Genomic DNA, 26,062 nt, shown 5'->3' with positions numbered 1-26,062 from the left:
CCACTTCTAAACCATAATGTCCTGTGTAGCTTTCAGAAGCTCTGCTGTAAAGTCCTTAGTGAAATTTCAGGGAACTCAGTAAATCCGAAGCACTTTGTAGACTCTGCTGGGCTCTGACCGCTGCTCTCTCCTGCGCCTCCCAGCGCCCAGCCCGGGCCCTGCCCAGCTGCCCACGGACTTGTGGACGGGCAGCGTGGTGCTGGCCCTGCTGCTCCTGTCCTTCATTGCCTACCGCCTTCGGAAACGCTGCCGCTGCCCGGACCCTGGCTGAGGACCACGGCCACCTGCCAGCTTCTCCGCGGCTCCCCCACCCAGAGTCAGCCTGGGCCGGATGAAGGGAGACCCACCGGACAGAGCAGCCCCTCCTGAGCAGCCAGGCTTTCCCTCCACCCAGTTGAGACCAGAGAATGTTTAGGGGCTGACCATGGGTGGCCAGCACGCTCAGGCGCTCCAGCTGGTTGTGTCCCCCATTGGGGCCCCTGGGGAGCCCACTCTCCCAACTATTCAGGGATGGAGAATAAAGGGCGTTTGGTCTGACCTTTGGTGACTCCTGTCGTGGTCCAGAGATGCAGGAACCCTCTGCACAACTCTCACCTGCACAAGGCGACTCCCGGTAGGGGCAAGGATGAGGTACACGCCCAGCCTCAGCCCCATCTGGCCGGGGGAGCGAGCTCTGCCTGGGGTGGGAAAGTGCCAGGGCCTTGTGCATTTCCCTGGGTCAGGAGCTTAACAGATAACCAGGAATCCAGCAAGAAAGTGGGAGGAGTATTTGGCGGGGATAGCCTGGGCAAAGCGGCAGAGCCGGCTCATCAAGGGACTGCAGGTCTTCCGGGGTGGCCGGGGCTAGAGGGCGGCTGGCAAGGAGGTCAGTGACGAAGAGCTGTAGATGTCAGCCCGGACAGGAGGGACGGCGGCCAGAGGTACTGGGGAGCTACGGGAGACTTTAGAGCTGCAGAGCACGCGGCGTTAGAAAGAGCCCTCTGGCGGTCGGGACGGGTAACAGCCCGGGACAGCGCCTCGCGAGCACGTACCGGCTGCCAAGCTGGGTGGAGTCTGCGGGGGCCCAGCTCCATCCCTCAGCGCAGCTGGAGCGCAGATGAACACCTGGGTCCGTGGGCGGAGCTCCGTCCATGCTCGCGCACGCTCAGTCGGCCTTCTCCAGTAACCAGGGAGAGTGGTTGCTAGGAGACCATGAGAACTAAGGCATCGCCCACTACCAAGATGGCAAGCAACCCGGCTTCAGGCCAGAAACCGAGACCTTTCTAGGTAGCCATTTTAAAGTCTGGCAAAATTCACATTCCGGGCCGAAGCCAGGAGGGCCAACCAGTAAATATAAAGAAGGAAGAGAAGACAGAAAGCCACTAAGGGGCTAGGCGAAAAGGGTAACGTGCTCCTGTCATTTCCTAGAGTCTCCCAGAGGGAATCAGGGCTGCCCATGCCCTTAACAAAAAGGACCGCCCCAGGGCGCCAGCGTTCGGTGGGATATGGCGGTACTTCCGGTCCCGCTGCCCTCAGCGAAGATGGCGGCAGTGGAGAAGCGGCGGCCCGCGGTGGCCCCGGCGGCCAATTTCGCCGACAGCGGCCGGCCGTCGGTGTCCCGGGCGGCGGCGGCGGCCGAGAGCGAGGAGGACTTCTTGCGGCAGGTCGGCGTGACGGAGATGCTGCGCGCAGCCCTGCTGAAGGTGCTGGAGGCGCGGCCCGAGGAGCCGATTGCCTTCCTGGCGCACTACTTCGAGAACATGGGCCTCCGCTCGCCCGCGAACGGCGGCGCCGGGGAGCCCCCGGGCCAGCTCCTGCTGCAGCAGCAGCGCCTGGGCCGCGCGCTCTGGCACCTGCGCCTGGCCCACCACTCCCAGAGGTGCGCGTCGGGCCGCCGGTTGCGGGGGTGGGGGGGTGTGGACTGCAACTCCCGGCGTGCCCCGCGCAGCTGCCCACCCACAGCGCCGGCGCAGGGCGCGGAGCCTGCTGGGAGTTGTAGTCCGCGGCGCCCCGGCGGGGCCGGGTGAGCTCCGGGTCCCCGCTGCAGTCGGACGGGGGCGGTTCCCGCCGGCTCGGCCTTTTGTGATGCCTTTGGCGGGTGCTGGGTTCCCGCCGGCAGCCCGTGATTTTGAAAATCGTGGAGCGCGGGAGGAGCGAGCCCTGCGAGCCCGGGCGCGCGTTGGGCCGGGACGAGGATGTTCACCGGACCGCGGGTGGAGACGGGCGGGGACGGTGCCAGCTGCCTGTGTTCCTGGCGGGGACAACTCTGAGCGCGGAAGGTGGCCGAGGAGCAGGTGGGGGTGAGGAGCAGATGGGGATGACCGTCGCGGCAAGGTGGGTTGGGCAGAAGCCGTCTGCCCTGCAGCCCCAACCCGAGGTGATGCCTGGGTGTGGGCTGGTGTCGTTGGCGGGGGCGCTCCCCAGAAGCAAAGCCTGAAGGAGGCATTTGCGTGGGAGTGATTTTTACAAGGGGGTGCACCCAGGAGAATCCCCAAGGGTGTGGGAGGAGCAGGGCGGGTAAGGACGCCAAGCAAAGGTGGGGAGCTGAGGCCATCCAGAGGGCTGTAAACACCAGGGCAGCCCTCCTGGGAGAGTCCCAGAGAAGCTGGAGGACAAAGGGGGAAAGGGTGGGAGGACAAAGCATCAGAGCAGAACACCAGCATCTCCACCGCAGGGGGTGGCCGGATAAGGGTTCACCCCGAGATGGGGATCTGGGCAGGGACCAGGCTAGCTGGCAGGAGGTGGAGGCCCGGTGGCTCTGAAGGCCCAGGATGAGCTGGGCCTGGGCTGGGAGGGAGTGTGCAAGGACAAGCCCAGAGGGTCAGTGCAGCCGATTACTGAGACAGGAGGCCACTGGTTTGGGGAAGTCACAAGAGTGGCTTGGAGAGGCTGGGGGATCATTATGTCAGGGGGCCGGGAGAAACCTCACAGCAGGAAGGTGGATGGAAGGGTCAGCAACTGAGACGGGACTTGGACAGGAGACTGTAAACTGAGAGGTGTCACAAAGGCTTTAGGAGGGAAAAGACAGGCTCAGGACCATGCTCTGAGGGGCCTCAGCCTTGGAGGGCCACAAAAAAGGACAGAAAGGCAAGACCAGACATGAAGGGAGGAACCAGGTGAAAGCAGCGTCCTGGGACAGCCAAAAGAGACTCTCCCAAGGACAAAAAGGGGTCAGTGGCAGGGCCAAAAAGTATGGTTGTTCAGGTCAAGCACTGCACAAGCCACTCACCCAATAGACATGGCAGATGAGGATGTTTATATTAATTTCCCAGGGCTGCTGTAACAAATTACGACAAACTTAGTGGCTCCAGGGGAGGATCCTTCCTGCTTCTCCCAGCTTCAGGGGGCTGGTAGCAATCTGGCTTGTGGCTGCATGGCTCTGATGTGCCTCCGTCATCACATGGCCTGCTCTATGTCCCTCTGTCCTCTCTTACACGGATACCAGCGACTGGATCAGGGCTCGCCCCACTCCAGTGTGACTTCGTCTTAACTAGTGACATCTGCAAAGACCCTATTTCCAAATAACATCCCACTCTGAGATTCTGGGTGGACATGAATTTGGGAGAACTCGTCATGCCAGGACAGGCCATTGGGGCTGTTGGCTGGAGGCAGTTCATAACAGCCAGGGACGTCGGAGGAGTAGCAGGGCTAGCGGCCGTGCTGGTGGCAGACACCTCTGGGCCCCTGGGCTAATGGGTCTCCCCAGAGACGCAGCCAGGGGTGAACTCAGAAGACAGGCTCACCAGGCCTCGGCAGCATCTGGTTTTGTGTTCATGGGAGCCAGGCCAGCTCCTGTCCTCCCAGCAGGCAATCAGGAGCCCCGCACCGTCACCTGCGGAAGCCGAGAGCCAGGTAACCTCATCCCCACTCTGCTGGGCATGTGCCCCCCAGTGCTGAGGGGTTGACTGGGGCTGCTCTTGGTCATCAGATCTGGGGAGAAGTCGCCCCAGATCCTCTCTGCCCGTGTCTCTGAGAAATGGAAAGTAATGGCCACGTCCCTATCAGCCTCTAAGGCCCCCACCCCCCCAAATACAGATCTAAAGTGACATGCCAAAGGCCATACAGCACCAAGGGCACAGCCGGAGTCAGGCCCAAGAAGTGCAGTCCCGAAGGCCTCCTCCTGAGCCACCAAGTCGCTTGTGTAGCAGCAACAGCTGCACCGTCCCTGTGCACAGAGCACCAGCAGGCCTCGGCCAAGGTCCTCAGCCTCAGTCGCTCTCTGGGGCGGCGTCCTGGGCACTGCAGGGGGCTGAGCATCCCTGCCCCTGCTCCATGCCCCGGACACCCCCCAGCCCAGCAGTGACAACCACAGGTGTCCCCAGACATTGCCCAGGGTGCCCTGGGAGCAATATCGTCCCCCTTGAGAACTGCTAGTCAGGTTAAAGGTTAAAAGCACGTCTCCCATGCCTCTTTCTGGAGACTTTCCATAAACATAATTTTTTTTCTTAACAAATGCTCACATGCTTCACAGACTGCTCTCTGTAGGCGCTGACCCAGACGGAGCCCTCCTGAGTGCAGACAGGGGACCCAAGGCCCAGAGACCAGGGTCACATGGAGGAGCTCAGTTCAGGCCCAGGCTTGCATGAGCCCAGAGCTCGCTGCCTTCACCTGAGCACTCAGAATGGAGCCCCCAGGCGCAGATACGAGCAGTCCCTCCTCATGGGTCTGACCTCACGGGCTGTAATCAGCCCTTGGGGCCGGAAGCAAATGACAAACAGCATTTGGACAGCCGGCTGACCCCAGCCCTGGTTACGGCGTGCAGTGCCGGCGCTGTTGTGGGCACCTGGCACAAACTCCGATCTTCCATCCTCACGAGAATCCCGAGGTGCAGGGATCAGGACCCTCACCCCTGGGTGTGAAAGCTGGGCTCAGAGAGGCAGCGACTTGCCTGGAGCTCAACCAGGAGGCAGGAGAGGGACAGAGGGATGCTCGAAGGCAGATCTGGGCCGGGTGCAGAGCCCTGCACACCCAGGTGCCGCCTGCAGAGCGAGTCAGTGCCCGGTCCTGGCAGGGAGGCCCAGGGCACAGAGTTAGGCGAATCCTGGCCACACACGAATCAGTGAGGAGGGGCAACGTCACACCACAGTGACAGCCCCAAAGCCCCGGTGGCTGTATCACAGCCAAGGTTCGCTTCTTGCTCACACCACAGGGTCAGTGGGGGGCTCCACTCCTGCAGTCCTGACTTGGGCTCACACAGCCATGGCAAGCAGGAATAATTCAATGGCCCTAGAAATTCCCACTGGATGTGGATCACACTTCGCTGGCACTCACATTTCCATGGCAAAGGAAGTCCCGTGGCTCAGCCCAACTTCTAAGGGGTGGAGAAGTTTGTGGGAAGACTTGCTGGGCAGTGCCATGGGTACCAGCCTTCAAGGTACCCCCGGGAGCCTCACCTCCTAGGGTTCAGTCCCCGCCACGTTGAAGAGAGCCACCTGCCACAGCAGGACATCGTGGGCCTTGCTCGGGGCAGTCAGTCACATGGCCTAAGGAAGCTCACTCGGCCCAAGGGGACGGCCACGAGTGAGGAACTGAAGCTCCTGCCAAGAGCCGCCCCAGCTCAGCCTGTGTGTGAGCCACCCCAGAAGTCGGACTTCGGGGGACAGTAGCCACAGCTGATGTCCTGACTGCAGCCATATGAGAGGGACCCAGAAACCGTGTGACAGGACACATCTGTTGTGGTTTTCAGGGCGCTAGGTTTGGGGGTATAATCGCAGCAATAAATCAGTGCTTCAAGGCAGACATCCCGAAACATCCTTTTCCTGGCGGGATGAGCTAATAGTCCCAGCCCCTGCAAGGGTTGTGGAGAGGCGTCGGTGGGCTGCAGGCAACAGCACCAGCGTCCACGAGCACCCAGCACTGCATGAGGGCCGTGCGTGGGGCCTTTAATACTCGGGAAGAAAAAGGAGCCTGTAGCCAGCTTCCTCATTGAGACCCGTGGCCAGAGCACAACCTGCCCCGAGCCTCAGTTTCCCTGTATGTCATAGTGGAAATGATAGCAGGGCACTAGCACCAGGCCCTGTGCAGTTAATGCAATGAGGGGAGTGAAGTAGCCCACATTAACCGCTGTGCTCCCTGCCACCCTCGTGCCCTCCACGGGACGCCCACAGCACAGGCGTGGCACGCAATAGCACCTCAGGGATGCTCAAGTGCCCGCCTTGGAGCTGGCAGCCGGGCTGACGGGCTTTTCAGTGAAGGTCTAGAAAGTAAACGTTTTCAGCTCGGTGGGTAATCTCCCTCGTGACCATGTGACTCTGCTGTCGTAGCGTGAAGCAACCACAGGTAACACGTCAGTGAGCTGCCGTGGCTGTTCCAATAAAACTTTATTTACAAAAGCAGGCAGCGGCCCGGTCTGACCCCCGGACTCCTGCCTGTGGGATGTGGGGAGAGAGAAACTGACCTGCGATAAATGCTGAGCAGCCACTCCACGCGTGCAGCATCATTGCTGCAGGGGGCAGACACCCCAAACCGAGGCCTGGTGGTGGATTCAGCAGGCGTTGATTGGGCACCCACTGTGTGCTGGGCAGGGTTCTAGGCAGGAGGGCTGTGACAGTGACTGACAGATTAGTGCTCTGCCCTCATGGGGCTGACTATGTTAAGGTTCAGTAAGTCAGATGGTGAGAACTGCTAGGAAGAGAAAGGCAGAAAGCCGGGGGTGTGGTGGCTCATGCCTGTGATCCCAGCACTTTAGAAGGCTGAGGCAGGAGGATCGCTTGAGGTCAGGAGTTGAAGTCTGCAGTGAGCTGTGATACCACTGCATGTCTCGAGAAAAAAGAAAAGAAAACGAGGGAAGGGGATTGGGGAAGGCAGCGCGCAGGGCAAGGGCCGGGAGGACGGGAGGAGGAGGGGGTGGGAGGGGCAGGGATGCTGGCCCTGCGGCTGCCCAACACCCTCTCCCCCACAGGACTGCCTTCAACAACAACGTTGGCGTGGCCTATGAGTGCCTGAGTGCCAGTGGGCGCAAGAAGAAGCCGGGGCTGGATGGGCGCACCTACGGCGAGCTACTCAAACGCATCTGCAGGGACGGCGAGGCCCCCGAGGAGGTCGTGGCGCCCCTGCTGCGCAAGATCCAGTGCCGAGACCACGAGGCCGTGCCACTGGATGTGTTCCGCGCCGGCATGCTCACCTGCTTCGTGCTGCTGGAGTTTGTAGCCCGGGCCAGCGCCCTTTTCCAGCTGCTGGAGGGCCCAGCTGTGGCTGTGGCCGACCGCCGCGTGGGCCAGGCTGTGCTGGACACCCTGGAGGGCGCCCTGCAGGCCAGCGACAACAGTGCGGCGCCCGCCTGCTACCTGGAGGCTGGCTCACGCCTGGGGCCAGACAGCCTGGCACTGGCCATGGACCGTGCCATGTCAGGGCGGCGGCCCAGCTCCCCCATGACCCGTGAGGAGTTCCTGGAGAAGGCGGCCGCCCTCTTCATTGCCAAGGTCAAGCCAGTGGGCTGAGCCCTGCCTGGGCCCAGCGAATATGGATTCGGGACCAGGGCTGGGGCGTCCCTGCAGGCAGGGGGTGCAGCGCCTCCCCCTCACCCAGATCAGGATGTGGACTGATACCCGGCCCTGGGGAGGAGGCCGGGCTCCCGGGAACAGACGCTCCCTCCCCACACAACTGCCTGCCTCCCCAGCCCCTCCGCACGCAGGGCCCCTGCCCAGCAGTAACAAAATCCATTGCCAAGGCTGACCCCGGCGTGTGTGCACGTGCTCCCACCTCCCAGCCTCATCCTTGATGGCAGAGGACACCCCTCCACAGCAGCTGAAGGAAGCGCCAGGGTGCCCCAGCGAGGTCCTGCTGGGGGGCAAGGGCTGAGCGGCACCACTGGCTCCTCCGCAATACGGGACCTCGTCCCTCCAGCCCTGCCCTTCCCAAGGGTCCTTCCTGGGCTTCAGTTTCCCCAGCTGTCAAAGAGGCCAGCTTGGCAGATGACAGCAACATTGATGACAGTAACAGCTCAGACACCTTTGGGCAACCACAGCATCTTGCTCGACTCTCACTACGGCCCCGTGGAGAAGGTAAATTGCTGCCTGCACTTGGCAGACTGGTGGAGGGTCACACCCCAGCAGTGGCTGGGCAGGGGTTTGACCCCGGGCTCCAGAACACACACCGATGCTGCCTGCCACTGGGCCCATTGGGACCCCTGTGACCAGTGGGAGCTCCCTGAGCCTCCACCAGGCACTCCGAACGCACCCCCAGCCAGTGGGACCACTTGGACAGAGAATTCTGTAGGGAGCAAGAAGGGCCAGTCCGGAATCGGATTCCCAGCTCGGAACGGTTCCTGGCAGATGACGTCACACTCTCAGCCTCAGTCTGCCCCTCTTGTTACATGAGCTCGTGACTGCCCCTATTCTGACTGAGGGAGACCCCAGGGAACACAACCTTTACAGTTTCCACAAGCTGCACAACGGCAGGGACCCCGCCTATATCCCTGTTCCCAGCACCGAGAAAAAGGGAGGCAAAGTGTGGGCAGTTGATGAACCAATGCACGACTGGATCCTGGCGGATCTCGTTTCCCAAAAATAGCCACGATGATATTTCCATTCCTGCTCTTCCACAGTCCAGAGGTAGAACCCATTTCTCGTCCTCTTGGCCGCCAGCGGCTTTGCCTGGCTTTGCCTCGGGACTCGTGTGCTGAGGAAGCCCCTGCACGGGCGCGTGTGCCAACCGGCAGCTCCCGCTTTGCAGATTAGCGAGCTAAATAAATGTTGTCGTAACCTACTAAGTTTCAGAGTGCTTTGTCACACAGCACTAGGTGAGTATGAGCAAAGAGCGCCCACTCCCTAAATGTCACCTGTTAGGACTGTGACATACTGAGCTGGGAGAGCACGGAAGAGCTGGGAACAACATGGCCGAGGTCCCTGCCCTCCTGGAACCACAGGCGGGCTGACTGCAGTCAGCTCTCAGTACTGAACTGTCCTAGACACCAGGACAGGGACGCAGGGCCCAGGAGGCTCCATCCACCTCCTGGGGCAGACGGCAGGCAAGAGTGGCTGGCCAGGGGATACACAAGTTGGCCCCGCCCTGCGCAGCTTCCCTGCACCACCTGTGGCACCTGGCCCCGGGGCCAGAAGTCCCCATTTGTGGTGATCCTGGCTTGGCCCTTGCCAGCACAGCCGCAGGAAGCTGACCTGACCTCCCTGGCCTGGCCCGGCCTGACCGCAGCATTGAGCCCCGCAACCTGCTCTGGCAACACCACGTTCCAGCCCCCCAAAGCCCCCTGGGAAGATTCCTCTCTCTTCCCAGCTTCTCTGGTGGAAGGTGCCCTCCAGGCTCTGTCCAGGGGCCCCTCCTCCCTTCACTCGGAGCTCTCCAGCCTGTGGCCAAGAACTCTCAGATTCACGTCTCGGGCCAGAGCGCTGATCTCCTTGAGAGCCCCCCCCAACCTCCTGGCTGTCTCCATGGGGAATCCCAGGCCCTCCCGGACCCTGGGGCTCCTCTAGAGTTTCTGGTCTCCATGGAAAGCCCTGCCCAAGCCCACCACACACATCACACATCGCACATTGTAACTTCCTCCCACCTGCCCCTTCTCTGCCCAGGCCCTGGAGGGTCCAGCTGGTACCCTAATCCTCCTGGACCATCATCACCCCCTGGCCAGTTGGACATTCCGGGCCTCCAGCCTCAGTGGTGGGGACTCCAGCCGCCCTGGGGCTCTTTCTGGAAACACAGTGCTGGGGGTGAGCTGGGAAGACCTGGGCCTTCTTGTCCCCATGAGGCCTGGGAGCAGGTTGGCACATGGGAAAATGGAGCTGAGAGACACCCCCCCCCCCCGCCTGTTTGTGCCTCTGTCCCCCACCTGGTGCCCAGCCACGCCAGCCTCCAGCAAGTCCAGCTCGTCCCTGCCACGTGGCCTTTGCAGATACCGTTTCCTCTCCCCGTGACACTTCCCACAGACCCACACGGACCACTTCCGCACCCCATCAGGTCTCTGCTCAGATGTCACCTCCTGAGAGATGCCTTCTTGACCCCTACCCAAAATACCCTCCTGCACCTTCCCCACTGCTGACCCCTGGAATACTTCATTTTCCTTCACAGAAATTTTTTGTTTCTGGCCTGTGTTCTGAGGACAGGGACTTGCTTGTTTATTCACTGCTGCATGCACAGACCTAGATTTGCACATGGAAGGCCAGGAAGGGAGGGAGGGAGGAATTTTCCAGAGGGATCTGAAACTCATTGAAGTAAGTGTGTTCAATCCCTATCGCTGCTGTAACTAATGCCACAAACTTAATGATTTCAAACAACACAAACTTATTGTCTCACAGTCTGGAGGGCAGAAGTCCTGAAATCAGGGAGTGGCGGGGCCGGTCCCTCCTGGGGGCTCTAGGGGAGAACCCGTCTCCCACCTCTCCCAGTGTCAAGCAGCCGCCCCCATCCCTCGGCTCAGGGCCCTTCCTCCCCTTTCAGAGCCAGCAGCACAGCTTCTTCCAGTCTCTCTGCCTCCGACCCTCCCGCCTCCTCGTGGGAGGACCCTGCGCTGACACTGTCCCCCCAGCCCAAGGTCCTTAATCCCATCGGCAAAGCCCTTTTCACCATGCTGTAACAATCACAGCTTTTGGGGATCAGAGCGTAGTCATCCTTGGGGCATTATTCTCTCTTCCATGGCAAGTAACGGCCCCAGATTGCACAGCAAGAAGGGGCAGAGCAGGCCTTGAAGCCAGTTCTGTTGCATTCAGAGTACATGGGCCCCACGGCCTTTCTTTCTTTTTTTTTTTGGAGACAGAGTCTCAGTCTGTCACCCAGGCTGGAGTGTAGTGGTGTCATCATAGCTCACTGCAGCCTCCAACTCCTGACCTCAAGTGATCCTCCCGTCTCAGCCTCCCAGAGTGCTGGGATTACAGGTATGAGCTGCCGTGCCCAGCCATAGCTTTTGTCTTCTGACTCTGTCATACGCGTCCCCTCTGCCTCCTGAGGCCATATCTTTCTTCCCAACAGGGCACAATAGCAGTAAGATGCTGTCCTGTAAGTCTCTATGACCACTTGGGCTTCACACTATGCTTTTCACACACTATCTCATCTAATCCATTTTGTAGATAAAGAAAATGAAATTTGGTTTAGCATTTGAGAAATATTTCCATGGTCATGGTGAAAACTACATTTGAGTTTAGGGCTCTTCTGTGGCATGTGATGGCAGGCTAAGCTCAAACTGGCTTAATTAAAAAAATAAAGAATTTATAGACTTGCATCATTGGAACCTGCAGTGGAGCTCAAGTGTGGCTGGATCCAGGAGCACAAACCAAATTATCAACATTTTCTCTCTCCTCAGTTGGCTCAGCTCTCCTGACTTTGTTTAAGGCCTTGTGGTGAAAAGATGGCACCATAATTCCAGTCCCAGGGCCTCCCTGCTCAGCCGCCCCGGCACTGCAATCCCAGAAAATGTCCCAGGGCTGCATCTCCTCAGACGGTCAGGAGTTTCACCTGTGTTCCTTTAACCAACCACTGCAGCCCAGGGTAAACAGGGCCAGGAACACTCCAATTAGATGACCATCCGTGCAGCCAGGACTTGGGGTCAGTCCAGTTCAAACCTTTCAGACTGAGTAGGGAGTCTGCAAAAGAAAATTAAGTGCTATAGCCAGAAAACTGGCAAGCAAAACCTCAGCTGTTCACCACTCCAGGTTGACCTAAAGCCAGAGAAGCAGGCTTTCCTCGAGGCTGGGGACCAAGCGGGACCAGTTGGAGGGACTAGTAAACCCAGTACTTCCCTCTTCCCACCCAGTATCTCCCAAGACCTGGGTGTACATAGGAAAGGAGATCTTGGGAAACCTCAGAGGAAGAATCATGATTAATTCTAATTACTATTTGTTGACAGCTACTGCATGCCAGATCTATGACATTGGCACTACTGACAACCATGTGGTACAGAAGAGAATGAGGGTCAGTGGGCGCCCAGAATACCTGGTGAATGGTGCCAGAGGGCCCCACAGATCTAGGCACACTCGTTTCACTCTGGGCCGGAGAGGAAGCCCAGAGCCTCCTTAGGAATGCAAAAGCCAAGGCCCTGGAGGTTACGGGAAGCAGCGGCTCTTTCTGAGACCCCTTGGTCCCTCCCCACCCTAGATGTTCTGTTTTCCTTTTCCTAGACAGGTCAACTTGCCTGTCCTTGGCTGGGACAGTAGACTCCAGAGGCCAGGGGCCAGGTGTTGGGTGTCTGTGGGAGGCAGTCACCCTGGGCCTAGCCCAAGCTGTGGGCAGCCCAGGACGGGAGCCAGCAAGGCTGCAGGCACAGGAGCCACACCCACTCCCTTTGGGGACACTCTGCTAAACTGTCCTCACTACATCCTGCTCTCCTGAGCCAGTGTCCAGGCGAGGGCCCGGTGGGTATCTGGGCAGGGACTCAGCTGGGTCAGAGCCCAGGTGGGGTCATGGCGGAGCCCAGATTCAAGGCTCAGCTGGGGTCAAAACTCAGGTGGGGACTAGGTGCGGCGGCTCACGCCTGTAATCCTAGCACTCTGGGAGGCCGAGGTGGGTGGATCGTTTGAGACCAGCCTGAGCAAGAGCAAGACCCTGCCTCTACTAAAAATAGAAAGAGGGGTGGGGAAAAAAAAAAAGAAAGAAATTATCTGGACAACTAAAATATATATATATGTATATAGAAAAAATTAGCCGGGCATGGTGGCACATGCCTGTAGTCCCAGCTACTTGGGAGGCTGAGGCAGGAGGATCGCTTGAGCCCAGGAGTTTGAGGTTGCTGTGAGCTAGGCTGACGCCAGGACACTCTAGCCTGGGCAACAAACAGAGTGAGACTCTGTCTCAAAAAAAAAAAAAAAAAGATTTAGGTGGGATCAGAGGTCAGCCTGAAGTGAGGACACAGCCAGCCAGGTTCAAGGCTCAAGTTGGGGTGGGGGCTCAGAGTGGGGGTTCTGGCTCCCTCAGGATGGGGACCTGTCCCGGGTCAAGTGCTGAATCGAGACTTATTTTCTTCCCAATTTCTCTGGAAGGAGCATCTTGCCAACTTCTCACGACTCCGGTGTCCAGCCGGCACGCCCGCCCCCTGGGGTCCCTCACTGACCCCGCCCTGACCTTGGCCCTGTTCTCAGCCTGGCTTCACGGGAAACTGAGGCACCGCCCGCTCTGCAGACAGGCCGAGCTCTCCGCCCACGTCCCGCTCTGCTTTGCCAGGGAGACCCACGAGAACAAATCGCCCGCCCCCCACTTTCCGGGCGGGGAAGCCGAGCTGGGACCAGCCGGCCGCTGCCACCCGGCGAGGACCCCGCCCCGCCCGCGGACCCGGGCCCGGGTCCTTCCCCAATTCCCCGCCCGCGGCCCCGCCCCCGCGGGACGTCACAAAAAGGCCCCCAAAAGCCGGGCGGCCGGGCTGGGCGGCGCAGCCTAGCCCTGCCGGTCCCCGCGCACGGGCGTCCAGAGCAGTCGGAGCGCGGTGGCGGCGGCAGCTCGGAAGCGCCAGGCGCCTGCGGCCCCTCCCTGCCGGCCCGCGAGCGGGCGGGGCGGCGGCGGCACTTCCCGGCGTGCCCCGCGGGCGGGCGCGCAGGCGCAGTGGGGCCCGGCCGCGGCGCGCAGGCGCAGCGCGGGCGGGGCGCGCGGGCCCGGCCGAGGGAGCGCCGGCAGAGCGAGTGGAGCGCTCGGGGGCCCCGGGTGGCGGCGGCGGCGGCGTCGAGGAGGAAGGCGGCGGCGGCCCCAGCGGCTCCCCCCCGGCCGGCGCGCGGCCCGGCCCGTCTCGCGAGCTCGCGGCGGCCCCGCGGCCCAGCGCGCCCCCGACCCCGGGCCCCTCCGCCGCCGCCGCCGCCGCCATGGCCAGGCCGCTTGTGCCCAGCTCGCAGAAGGCGCTGCTGCTCGAGCTCAAGGGGCTGCAAGAGGAGCCGGTCGAGGGCTTCCGCGTGACGCTGGTGGACGAGGGCGACCTGTACAACTGGGAGGTGGCCATCTTCGGGCCCCCCAACACCTACTACGAGGGCGGCTACTTCAAGGTGAGCCGGGCGGGCCCCGCAGCCTCCGGCGGGCGGCTCAGCTTCCCCGCTGGGGGCGGGGACTCTCCGTCGCTGCTGCAGTCTGGCCCCGGCACTCCCCCAGAACCCCCGGTTCCTCCGGACACCGAAGGCCTCGCTGTCTGCCGCTTAGTCCGCCGGCCCCGCAGAGAGGAGACCCGGGACCCTGCCAGCTTTGTCCGGCTTTGGAGCTCTTGCTTACCTCGCCCCCGGGAGGGCTCGGGCCGCCACCCCTCCCTCGCCCAGCCCCTCGGAGAGGCGAAGGGAGAGCCCGGGCAAACTCCAGCCTTTCAGCTGCTTCCCCGCCCCCTCCCTGGAGGAGACAAAGAGGCCTCCCCAGAACCGGCGAGTAGCTATTGTTGGGGAGCTCAGGGCCGGTGGGGAAGGGAGGGAGGCCAGCCAGGGGTGGCTGGCGCGGCCAGTTGCTCGGGTTCCAACAAAGGCCCGAATGAGGCCTTGGCAGCCGCGACCTGCTTGGAAAGCGGCAACTCTTGCCGATAGTAGCTGGCCAGGCGCTTCGTCCTCATCCGCAGCTTTATGTAATCTGTTCTCCAGGGAAGGGTGAGGGAGGGGCGGTCCCTCCCACCCTGCTCCGTGGAGTCATCCCCCAGGTCCCTGCTAGCGTCCTGGACCCCGACCTCCAAAGCTTGGGGCTCCTCTTTCACTTTACCCCAGCTGGCCTTTCTCAGATTCCACTGAGCAGGGGGCTTCTTGGGACCCAAATCTCGGGTTCTGGGCCATTTCTTCTGCTCTCTGGTGATTTCATTCTCGGCACTTCTCTGTTTTAGTAGTTGTTGGGAGCAGGGAGACAGTTTCTGTCTGATGTGGAAAGGACTTAGGCCAAAACCAGGGCAGTTTTCTCCATCTCACTGTCTGAGCCCAGCCATAGCCGTGGATTCCTCTCAGAGACACAGGGACCTTCTTGGGGCCAGAGGGACAAGGCGAGGGGTCTTCCTGCGTGTAAGGTGGGGAGCCAGCCCCCATGCAGGAGTCTGCTGCCATCACTGCTTGCCAAGATCCCGGGCACAGCCTGCTTGTGCCTTGGCTGGAAGGCTGGGTAGCAGAAACCACAGCCAGGGCAGGCTTCGGGGGTGGGGCTGAGGGGGGTGATGCTGCCTGGACAGATGTCTTTTTGCGCTCTGGGCTAATGTTTGAGCCGTGCCTGCTCAGTAGCTGTGAGGTCAGCAGCCTTGTCTGGGGGGCGATTGCTGGGTTGGTGCTGGGATGGGAGAGCCTTGGGTCCTGTATCTGGGACCCTACCTCCCCAGGCAGGGAATGGGGTTCGGGCTGAGAACCCTTCCAAGTTGCCAGATGGTTTAAGCTGCCCCCACCCCGCAGCCCCTTTTGTCTGCTTGGGGGAGCAGCTGTGAGGATTGAACTCCGCTCAGAGCAGGAGTGACCAAGCCCCACCATAAGGCTAGGCCTCTAAAGGAGGCTGCTGGTTGGGAAAGAGCCCAGGTTTCTGGCTCCTGCTCCCCCAACCAGTTGCAGGGGATGTGGGCAGAGCTCTCTGGGCTGGCATGAGGGGATAATCCCATCTTCCTGGAGGAGAATAGCATGGGGGGCCTGCCAGACCTCAGCCACCTGTGCCGCAGGTTCTGCACTCTCTGAAGCCAGCGTGGGACCCAGGGTGGCTCTGCCTGATCCGAGTGTGGTTGGGTGGGGAGAGGGGTGTAGAAACACAGTACTATGCAGTGCCTGGGGCCACTGCTGCTTCCCAGCCACTTCTTCAGGCCTTGCTCTGGCAGCCAGGCCTCCCCCACTTCTCCTCTGTGAGCCTTGTGAGCCGAGGGGGCTGTGCTGTGTGCTAAAGGGTGCCCCAGAGACCCTCTCCACAGCTAGCTTGCTCTGTGCCCTCGGGCAAGGTGCTGTTCTGTGAGACTCAGTGTGCTCAGCAGTGAAATTTCTGGGCTGCTTAAAACAAGAGACGTGGTGGGACTCGGTGCAGCTGAGGCCGAGTCTCCCTGCTCTGCTGTTGAGGCCTTGCTGTTCTCAAAGACCTCTGCTTAGAACCCAGCACTAAGCTCGGGGAACTTGTGGGCAGGTACTGAGACCCAAGTTTCAGGCTTGCTCTCTGTGGTCATGGGCAAGTTACTTGCCTCCCAGGGCCTCAGCGTGTTCACCCACAAACAGAAGCATGCCCCCCGAGTGCCCTCTCTGTCCAGGGGGGTTTCTCCAAAGATCAGCGTTTAGGAGGCTGCGGTAAAGGTGCCCCACCCTCAGCCCCTTGGAGCTCAAAGCACCACCAGGACCTCTGGACCAAACCCCCAGTGCCTGACACTGGGGCTCACCAAGTCTTCCTTGTTTACCTGCTGATAGTCCAGGAGGGCAGTGGGCGGGTATCACAGCCCAGGCCAAAGGCCAAGCAGCTCTGTCACCTGGGTAAGTGGCTCAGCTTGTGGCAGCCCTTTGCCCAAAGCCCTGAGCCCCCAGGGCCTGGTTAGCTGTCAGGGGAGGTGCCGATGTGGAACAGGTCCTGCCATACTTCTGTGACCTGTCGGTCTGCCTGCCTGAGCCTCCAAGACCAGACACCTAAGGGCAGACAGCCCATGCTGACTCATCTCCCAGGGCCTGGCCCATGGCAGGTGTTTGAAGTGTTTGCTGAGTGAGCACACATCTCTTCTAACCCTCCCCACAACCTGGATGCTGCAGCCCCAGAGGTGGAGCCCCTGCCAGTCCGTTCAGCTGACTGCTGGGGCGTGCTTGCCGCCTCGGTCCCACACACCTGGCCTGGGCTGCCAGGGGCTCAGAGCTGCTCCGGCAGCAGTGCCCCATTCCCCAGCAGCTGCGCTGGCCCGCCCCTGGCCACCTGGACTGCTAGGGGCTGGGATCAGCTCCAGTGAATCCAAAAGAGCCTGAGGCAGCCTGTCGTGGACCTGACCCCAGACCCGTCCCTGCCATGGCCAGAATGGGGCATCTCTGTCACCCACACACCCCAAACACCAGCGCTCAGAGAGTGATCAGCCCAGGTCATCCTGTGAAACGGGGCCCTGGAAGGGGAGGGGGCAGGCTCCAGCTGAGGCCCCCTGCTTTTTGCTCACCCCACCACAGGCACGCCTCAAGTTCCCCATCGACTACCCTTACTCCCCGCCAGCCTTTCGGTTCCTGACCAAGATGTGGCACCCTAACATCTACGAGGTAAGCCGGCCTCTCCCCACGGCCTGGGGTCTTTGTCTGCAGACCTGGGCAAGTGGGAGCTGGGTGCGGGGGGAGCTGTCACAGGAGCTCAGAGGCCGGTGCTGACCTGTCCCCCTCTTGCACAGACAGGGGACGTGTGCATCTCTATCCTCCACCCCCCAGTCGACGACCCCCAGAGTGGGGAACTGCCCTCAGAGCGGTGGAACCCCACCCAGAATGTCAGGTAGGCTGGGCTCCCTGCCTCGAGGTGGGGAGGCCTGCCCCACTGTGATGTGTGCCCAGCAGGGTGCCCAGGACCCCTGGGGCCAGCCCCACCACCTCATCCTGGGGTCTCCCTCCCTCCTGGCCCTGTCTCCAGGAGTGGGCTCCCTCACACTGCATGTGCTGCCCACAGCTAGGTCCCTGGGCACAGGTACCTTGCATTGTTGCCTGCCCGGACTCAAGTCCAGCCCAGACAGGACGTGCAGGGGATGAGGGCAGCACCTGGGTATGAAGGAGGTGGTCTGGTCTGACTGCCCCCACTGATCTTGGCACAGGAGTCAAAGGTGGTGGGGAGACCGGTACAGGTCTGGCTGGAGCTCAGCCGCTCCCTGCTCCAGCTCCTACAGTCCTGGGGGCCTGGAACACAACCAGAGGCTGTGAGAAGGCCAGGCAGACATCATCTGGTGGTGACGGGGGTGACGGGGGTGACGGTGCTCCTGGCCATGTCCACAAGTCCATGGTGCCTCTCAGGGCCTGAGAAAAGCCAGAGGCTCAGGTTCCTGGGGCCATGTTTGGCCTCCTGGCTCCCATTTGCGACGTTGGATGTGAGCTGGGTGGTGCAGCCAAGGCAGAGCCCACGTCGGCCTTCCATGCCTGACTCAGTCTCTCCCCAGGACCATCCTCCTGAGCGTGATCTCCCTCCTGAATGAGCCCAACACCTTCTCGCCAGCCAACGTGGACGCCTCAGTGATGTACAGGAAGTGGAAAGAGAGCAAAGGGAAGGACCGGGAGTACACAGACATCATCCGGTGAGGGCAGGCGGGCTCCCTGCAGACAGACTCCTGCACAGGGCGCAAGCCGGCCACCCGCTCCCTGCCACTGCTGCGGCACAACAGGCCTGGCCCAGAGGGGCTTCCCGAGTGCTGCCTCTTTATGGGCCCACGTCTGCCCACGGGGAAGCCAAGCCCACAGCAGGAAGGGTCCAGCCAGGTTCAAGCCCAGCTTCTGGTCTCTTTTCTTCTTTTTTTAGAAAATTAGGGGGTTTTTTCCTTGTCTGTATTATGAAATTTTTCATTCGTACAATAGCATGGTATAAACGTAACCAGGTGTGGTGGTGGCACACGCCCATAGTCCCAGCTACTCGGGAGACTGAGGTGAGAGGATCCCTTGAGCCCAGGAGTTGGAGGCTGCAGTGAGCTGCGATCACACTGCTGCGCTCCAGCCTGGCACAGCAAGACCCTGTCTCTAAGAGATAAGCAAGTACACATAACAGGACGTGTACTGTACAGGTGTAGTATGTGTAATGTGCATACACGTGTGTGTCCACATACCAGCAATGGTGTAGAATAGGAGCAAGCGCCCACTGCCTGCCAGCTGCCAACGAGACGCTACCACCGTGTTTGCTTCCTAACTAGACGCCAGACGTGCCTGGCCCTCCTGGTGTGCTGTGTGCCCCTCCTCACCCCCGCCCAGCTCGTTCCCCCGGTTTATGTTTTGGTCCTTGTACTGTGGTGGTGCCTGTCCGTTGTAAACCAGAAGTCCGTGTCCAGCTGTGCGGGAGCCACTAGCTACGTGGCTTTGTCAGTCAGCCTCGGTTTGGGGTATCATTGAGATCATGCCTCACACAGTCTTGGCAACTTGCTGTTGTGAACATAAACACGTTTTAATAGTTTGCTGCCTAAACATCTGTTATGTTTGTGATTTTGAAACTTAGAATCATTTTCCAAAGGCAGGAAAATATTCTTTTCCAGGTTATAAAAGCAGAGCGTTCTTTATGGATTTCCAGAGTTAGCCCTTCCCCTTGTTTCTCTTTGAGTTGTTTCTGGTTTCTCCCCATGTGAACACGTGGGTGAGCATCCCTGGAAAGGGGCCTCCTTGGAAACAGGTGGGATTTTGCTCCAGGTCCGGACTGGGAGTGGGTGCATGCCCCAGCCCCTGGCCCATGGCGGTCCTGTTCTCTCGCACTCTGAGATGCTGTGTCTTTTGTCCATTGTCACTTTCAGCTGGGGCTTACTGATCCGTTTTATGATAAGCTTAACCCTTTAGTTGGTTCCCCCCCCCCAATGCTTTTTTAGTTTGTTATTTACCTTTTAATCGAATAAATAAAAAGTTAGGCACATACCTGCCTGGGGGCCCAGCCATTCCATTCCTGAGTGTTTAACTGAGAGAGATGGAGGCACGTGTCCACACCTTTAGGCACAGAAGGATTCACAATGGCTTTGTTTCCAGAAACAGGCAACACCCCAAATACATATCAGTAGGTGAAGGTTGAGCAGACTGTGGCCAGCCCACATGGAGGCGTGAGCCAGTGATCCACACACCCACGTGGACTGTGCAGTGTTGTGTTGCGTGGACACCGCCAGGCAGAAGGGAGTGCCGGTGCGGGTCCTGTTAACAGGGTGTCTGGGGTGCAGGTGGTGGTTTGAGAAGAGTGGGACACCCTGGGGCAGTGGGGCTCCTGCTGCAGGGTGGGAACTCTGCACGCCAGGCCTCAAACACAGCATCCCCAACCTTTTTGGCATCAGGGACCACTTTCATGGAAGACAGTTTTTCCACAGATTGGGGTGGGGAGGTGGTTTTGGGATGATTCAAGTGCATTCCATTTGTTGTGCACTTCTATAATTTTTTATTTTTTTATTTTATTTTATTTTATTTTATTTTTTTGAGACAGTCTCGCTCTGTTGCCCAGGCTAGAGTGCCGTGGCATCAGCCTTAGCTCACAGCAACCTCAAACTCCTAGGCTTAAGCAATCCTTCTGCCTCAGCCTCCCAAGTAGCTGGGACTACAGGCATGTGCCACCATGCCTGGCTAATTTTTTTCTATATATATTTTTAGTTGTCCAGCTAATTTCTTTCTATTTTTAGTAGAGATGGGGTCTCGCTCTTGCTCAGGCTGGTCTCGAACTCCTTACCTCGAATGATCCTCCCTCCTCGGCCTCCCAGAGTGCTAGGATTACAGGCGTGAACCCCTGCGTCCAGCCTGCTTCTATTATTGCATTGTCATGTATAATGAAATAGTTATACAACTCAGCACAATGCAGAATCGAATGCGGCCGCTGATCTGGCAGGAGGTGGAGCTCAGGTGGTGGTGCGAGGGATGCGGAGTTGCTGTAAGTACAAATAAGCTTCTCTTGCCGGCTTGCGTCCTGCTCAGCTCCTGTTCAACCTGGTTCCTTCCTAACAGGCCAGGGCCGGAGGGTTGGGAACCACAGCTCAAACACATACAAAGCTGCAAGGACAGCACTTTGTCGAGAAATTAACGTGTTCATGATAGAAAATTATTTTAAGGGCCAGGTGCAGTGAATCACTCCTGTGATCCTAGCACTTTGGGAGGCTGAGGCAGGAGGATCCCTTGAGGCCAGGAGTTGGCGTCTGCAGTGAGCTGTGATGACACCACTGCACTCCAGCCTGGGCAACAGTGTGAGAGAGACCCTATCTCAAAAATAAAAAATAGGCTGGGCGCGGTGGCTCATGCCTGTAATCCTAGCACTCCGGGAGGCTGAGGCGGGCGGATTGTTAGAGATCAGGAGTTTGAGACCAGCCTGAGCAAGAGTGAGACCCCATTTCTACTAAAAATAGAAAGATTATATGGACAGCTAAAAATATATATAGAAAAATTAGCCAGGCATGGTGGCACATGCCTGTAGTCCCAGCTACTCGGGAGGCTGAGGCAGGAGGATCGCCTGAGCCCAGGAATTTGAGGTTGCTGTGAGCTAGGCTGACGCCACAGCACTCAAGCCCGGGTAACAGAGTGAGACTCTGTCTCAAAAAATAAAATAAAAAGAGAGAGAGAAAATTATTTAAGTACAAATAGAAATGAAAATGAAAATCATTTGGATGTCTTGGTATCACTTTCCAGGCTTTTTTCAATTTTTATGTGTATGTATTTATCACAAAGTGGGTGTGTGCCATAAATGCTTCCTCATGACCAACCTTCTATAGAGTTAGGGGCATCGTGGTGTTTACATTTGGTGAGTTCATCCATCGCGCAGCCCCTAGCATGGGCAGAGCAGCAACAACACCCGCCACAGCCACTGGGCTCACTGTGCGCCACGGACTGGGGCCTGCTGTGGCGGCTGCTCTTGCTCTATCTGAGGGCTGCGTGTGTGGCCCACCCATGCCTTTCCCTGTTAGGTGGGCTTCATTTCCCGAAGCCCCACAGCTCATCAACCTGGGCATTTGTGGTTTTTATGTGTGTGTATGTATGTGTACCTGTATCCGTGCCAGTGTCCGGATCAGGGAGACAAAGACACAGGCTTTGTCTAGGAGGATTGACACCTACAGTTCCCGCTCTTCTTGTTACATAGTATCTCTTGCTGTTTGTTTCAATTTCCTTTTCTCTGAGTGAAATTATGCACGTAATTTCCTCATCTAGGTCTCACCTATCTTTGTTGGTAGTTCTGTGGTATTTCGTGTAAGCAGAATTTTAAAAACAACTTTTAAAATATTGTACACGGCTCATGCCTGTAATCCCAGCACTCTGGGAGGCCAAGGCAGGAGGATTACTTGAGGTCAGGAGTTCGAGACCAGCCTGAGCAAGATCAAGACCCGGTCTCTACTAAAAATAGAAAAATTAGCCAAGTGTGGTGGCACCTGTAGTCCCAGCTACTTGGGAGTCTGACACAGGAGGATTGCTTGAGCCTAGGAGTTGGAGGCTGCAGTGTGAGCTGTGATAACGCCATGGCACTCCAGCCTTGACAACAGAGCAGGGCCTTGTCTCAAATAAATAAAAATTAAAATGTTGCTCACATAATCCGTGTGCCTTTCCCCTGCCCAGACCCCAAGGGGGGACCCGTGAGCGGATGGAGCGGCCTCGCCAGCTCTGCCAGTGTCCTCATGTCGTCCTGGGCAGCATCCCAGTGCCAGGCAGTCTTGGGCAGTGCTGTGCCCACGCCTGCCGACCCCTCCACCCTTGCTGAGACGACACCCTCACAGGCCATATCCCCTCACCCCCAAGATCCCAGTGCAGAAATAAAAGCCACACTATTTTTTTTAATTATCACAAGTGCGTAATAGTGCTATGTTTTTATAGGGTGCCTGTGATATTTTGATATAGGCATACACTGTGTAACAGGTCAAGGTCATTGGGGCACCCATCACCTCAAGCGTGTGTCATTTCTGTGTTGGGAACATTGCAATTCCCCTCTTAGCTGTTTTAAAGTATACTCTGATTTGTTGACTGCCACTTTGTTGTGCTGTCAAATACTGTTAACTCTATCTAACTATAATTTGCACACCTGAACCATTCCCACCTTATCCCCCCTCCCCACCACCCTTCCCAGTCTCTGGTAACCGTCATTCTACTCTGTGTCCATGACGTCAGTGGTTTTAATATTTAGCTCCCACATGTGGGTGAGAACATGGGAGATTTGTCTTTCTGTGCCTGGCTTAATTTCACCTAACATAATGTTGGGAATGGCAGAGTTTCGTTCTTGTTTATAGCTGTGTAATATTCCATTGTGTACATGGTGCACGTTTTCTTTATCCTCACCCATCGGTGGACACGTAGGTTGACTCCAGTCCTGGCTGTTGTGAACAGTGCTGCAGCAAACATGGACACGGTTATCTTTTTGATATACTGATTTATTTTGGACCTATACCCAACAGTGCATTGCCAGGTCATGTGGTACTTCTATTTTGAGCCCAGACTATTTTTATCCCTCAAAACTCCCTGTGGGCCAGCTCACATGTCCCACGTGGAAGGCTGGGGTCCTGCTGTCTGCCTGTTTTCGAGTCTGTGAATGCATGTTTTGACCTCAAAGCAGGCCTTGCTCACTTCTGTCGGGGCCTGGCTGGGTCAGGAGCCCAGTGTCGGACGGCGCTGCTGGGGTGATCAGAGGTCATCCCTGCTGGGGGCAGACGATCTGGAGAGCCCAGAGGAACCGGCTCGTGCATGTGCTCTGGCATGGATGCCCCAGAGGCTGGAGGCAGCCCCTCTCATGGGCGCCCTGTTGCTGGGCACCCCCACTTGGTTCCTCACAAGAAGCTGCTGGGCTGGGGTCGGTGTCCGTCTGTCCGTCCCCACCCCAGCGCCTTGTGGTGCTGGCGAGTGGCTGTGTACTCCCCGAGAGCTGCACCTCCTGGCCAGGTCAGGGTCCCGAGCCCCATCCCTGAGGCTGCGGCCTCATTCTCGTTCCTGTGAAGCCGGTGCATTGCACACAGCTGGCAGCAGCCATTCGGCCTGGCGTGGTGCACGTGTCCCTGGTAGGCACGGCCTGGCAGCCTCACCCTGCTGTGCTGACACCAGGGTGTTCGTGACACATCCTGGAGGTGGAGTTGGGGACAGGCCCTTTTTAGGCCTTCAGGGTATGGTGCCCTCTGGACGCTTGTGCTGACTCGGCCTCCCTTCCTCCCAGGGGTGCGGACGGCCTAGCCCAACTAGATCTTAAAATCCTAACAAGTGCTCGGAGGTTTCCTCTCTTGCCCTTGGCCTTCTGCCTTCCCTGCTCCTACGTGCAGGAAAGCCTGCCTGTGGGGCGGGGGCAGGTGTGGCTCAGTCTCTCGTCACCCCACCCGCGTCCAGCGTCCATGCGTCCCTGCCTGGGCTTCTTACCTCTGCTGCGTCCTCGCCCCTGGCATTTCCTCCCGGGTTCCCACCATGGCAGGGTGTTATGCTGCCCTGTTAAGAGGGCCCTGAACGTTGGGCACGAGCGTGCCTGGGGGTGGGGCGGGGTGGGTGTGAGCGGCACCCTCACCTGCCCTGTCCCCCCAGGAAGCAGGTCCTAGGGACCAAGGTGGACGCAGAGCGAGACGGTGTGAAGGTGCCCACCACACTGGCCGAGTACTGCGTGAAGACCAAGGCGCCTGCGCCTGACGAGGGCTCAGACCTCTTCTACGATGACTACTATGAGGACGGCGATGGGGAGGAGGCGGACAGCTGCTTCGGGGACGAGGAGGACGACTCTGGCAATGAGGGGTCCTGACAGCGCGCGCCCCACCGAAATAAACTTACAGAGTTTTACCTCACTGGGACTGGACCGAATGGGCTTCTTAGGTGGCAGACTCTACCTCACGGGAGGTGTTGTGTTGGTTCCCACCCCTCTGGTTGTTTCAGTTTAGGTCTTTTTTCCTTCCCTGTATTTGTTCTGGGTTTTCCTCTGCTTCAGAGAAGAGGGGCTGCCTGCCTTGCTCTGGGACCCTGGTCTGGCTGTAGCCACTGTCTCCCCTTGGGAGGGCAGCGTGGCTCTGACTGCTGCTTGGACGCCTTGACTTCGGGGACTGGCCACAGCCCAGAGGAGCCACGTGGAGCCACAGATGGGAACGTGTGGGCGCCAGCTCCCTGCTGCCATGGAGGGCCGGGCAGCTCCATGGCCTGGAGCCAAAGACTTGGTGTGTTTCCCAGCTCACGAGTGGATGGATTAGCTGTGGCCGCCTCTTCTCTCTGCTTTGGTTTGTTTGAAATCTAAATAAAACTACTTTATGAGAAGACAGAGAACCTCTCCTTGGGAGGGAGAGGCAGCCATGAGGTCCACGTGTGACCAAGCGCTGCTGGCGCCCAGCCTTGTGGCAGGGTGGCCAGTGTGTTCGAGGAAGGGGCCGCATCAGATCTGCGGGGTCTGAGCAGGAGGCGGCTGGTTTGCTTTGCATGTGTTGAATGAACTGTGGCCATGGGCTGGTTCTTGTGGCCCGGGGTCCCAGGGGCGGAAATGACCCCCAGCCTCGGCTGCCTACCCATCCAGGCTGGGGTCACCGCACCCCTGGGTGCACACAGTCTGGCCTTGTTTTGTGCAACTGGAAAATCCAGGAATGGCTGGACTTCAGATCCTGGTGCCATTAGGACCAGGTTCCCCCGAGGATCAGGCTCTCCCGCCTCCAGGCTTCCAAGACAGTCCACACCCCTCAGCCTGGACGCCTCCAGTTGCCCAAGGGTGGTTGTGTCACTGCTACCACAAGACCTTGGGCTGCCTATGGGTGGAGGTGGGGCAGGGCAGGGTCCAGACGTGAGGGCGGGGTTGGGGCGGCCAGTGCCGAGAGAGCTGCGTACTCTCCTCCCAGGTCCTGGCGGCACCCAACATCTTCACTGCTGGCTTTTCCTACACGCGCAGGGCCTTGGCCCAGCCAGTCTCACCTGGATGGCCCTGTTCCCTCTGCCGCCTCCTTCCCCATTGCCAGCCGCTCTGTGTCGCTCTGAATGAGGAGCTCGACAGCGTCCCAGCCCTCACAGCATCTGGGAGGTCCCGGGCCCCTGTGTGGAGAACCCCTCCAAGCACTCAGCAGGTGCCAGCTCCATGAGTCCCACAGCAGTGACCCAGCAGGCAGAGTGAGATTCAGGGTGCCCGTGTTGTATGTAAAGTTTGTCAGCACAGTCACACCTTTGCTTTACATGCTGTCCCAAGGGCAGAACTGAGCCACTGTGACAGTGTCTGGCCCTTTGCAGAAGTTTGCCTGCCCACCCGCTCTCCCCAGGGCCTCTTCTCCCTATTCCCACACCTGCCTGGTGGCTCCTGCCGGTCAGGAGCTAGTCAGGCCCAGTGGGGGCTTTTCTCACACCCCTGGGGTGACGCAGACCCCGGGGTGCTAAAGTCACAGGAGGTATTGGGCTCCTGGGCTGGGGACACTCCCAGGCTGTGCCCCGCATGGCTGCCAGCCAACGCACCCCCATGTGGCCTCCACACAGCACTTGGGCTTCTGGCTGGCATAGGCCAGTCAGGCTCCAAGCTGAGCGGCCAGGAGCTAGGCCATTTCCGACCAGCCTCAGGCCACACGGTTTCCACCCAGATTTGAGGGGAGGGGACACAGGCCCTACCTCTCAAGTGGTGCCCCTGGAAGGGCCGGCGTCCAGGATGTAAAACCGCCACTCTGGCCTCCCCCTCCCCTCAG

The 26,062-nt window shown here is 59.1% G+C and overlaps 2 protein-coding genes across 2 annotated transcripts; both read left to right on the top strand.

Moving 5' to 3' along the window:
* The first annotated feature begins 706 nt into the window (after window positions 1–706).
* On the top strand, window positions 707–8,672 carry TPGS1 (tubulin polyglutamylase complex subunit 1). Its single transcript, XM_069456765.1, has 2 exons — window positions 707–1,858; window positions 6,881–8,672. Exons 1-2 carry the CDS (start codon window positions 1,485–1,487, stop codon window positions 7,416–7,418), a joined length of 912 nt encoding a protein of 303 aa, XP_069312866.1. The 5' UTR covers window positions 707–1,484; the 3' UTR covers window positions 7,419–8,672.
* Window positions 8,673–13,605: 4,933 nt separating this feature from the next.
* Window positions 13,606–24,662, top strand: CDC34 (cell division cycle 34, ubiqiutin conjugating enzyme). Its single transcript, XM_069481371.1, has 5 exons — window positions 13,606–13,886; window positions 16,956–17,042; window positions 17,168–17,265; window positions 17,918–18,052; window positions 23,955–24,662. The coding sequence occupies exons 1-5, from the start codon at window positions 13,710–13,712 to the stop codon at window positions 24,163–24,165; spliced, it is 708 nt and encodes a 235-aa protein (XP_069337472.1). The 5' UTR covers window positions 13,606–13,709; the 3' UTR covers window positions 24,166–24,662.
* Window positions 24,663–26,062: the final 1,400 nt, after the last annotated feature.

Source organism: Eulemur rufifrons, chromosome 2 (assembly GCF_041146395.1).
Source record: "Eulemur rufifrons isolate Redbay chromosome 2, OSU_ERuf_1, whole genome shotgun sequence".
In the NCBI taxonomy this organism is placed as follows: domain Eukaryota; kingdom Metazoa; phylum Chordata; class Mammalia; order Primates; family Lemuridae; genus Eulemur; species Eulemur rufifrons.
Note: the sequence above shows the minus strand (reverse complement) of the source record. Positions and strands in the feature narration are given on the sequence as shown.

Bases quoted from the DNA above. Each gene is read 5' to 3' on its own strand.
- CDC34 (XM_069481371.1), top strand. From the start codon at position 13,710: ATGGCCAGGCCGCTTGTGCCCAGCTCGCAGAAGGCGCTGCTGCTCGAG. The intron at 17,266-17,917 runs GTAGGCTGGGCT...GTCTCTCCCCAG, and splicing joins AACCCCACCCAGAATGTCAG to GACCATCCTCCTGAGCGTGA. The intron at 18,053-23,954 runs GTGAGGGCAGGC...CTGTCCCCCCAG, and splicing joins GAGTACACAGACATCATCCG to GAAGCAGGTCCTAGGGACCA.
- TPGS1 (XM_069456765.1), top strand. From the start codon at position 1,485: ATGGCGGTACTTCCGGTCCCGCTGCCCTCAGCGAAGATGGCGGCAGTG. The intron at 1,859-6,880 runs GTGCGCGTCGGG...TCTCCCCCACAG, and splicing joins CTGGCCCACCACTCCCAGAG to GACTGCCTTCAACAACAACG.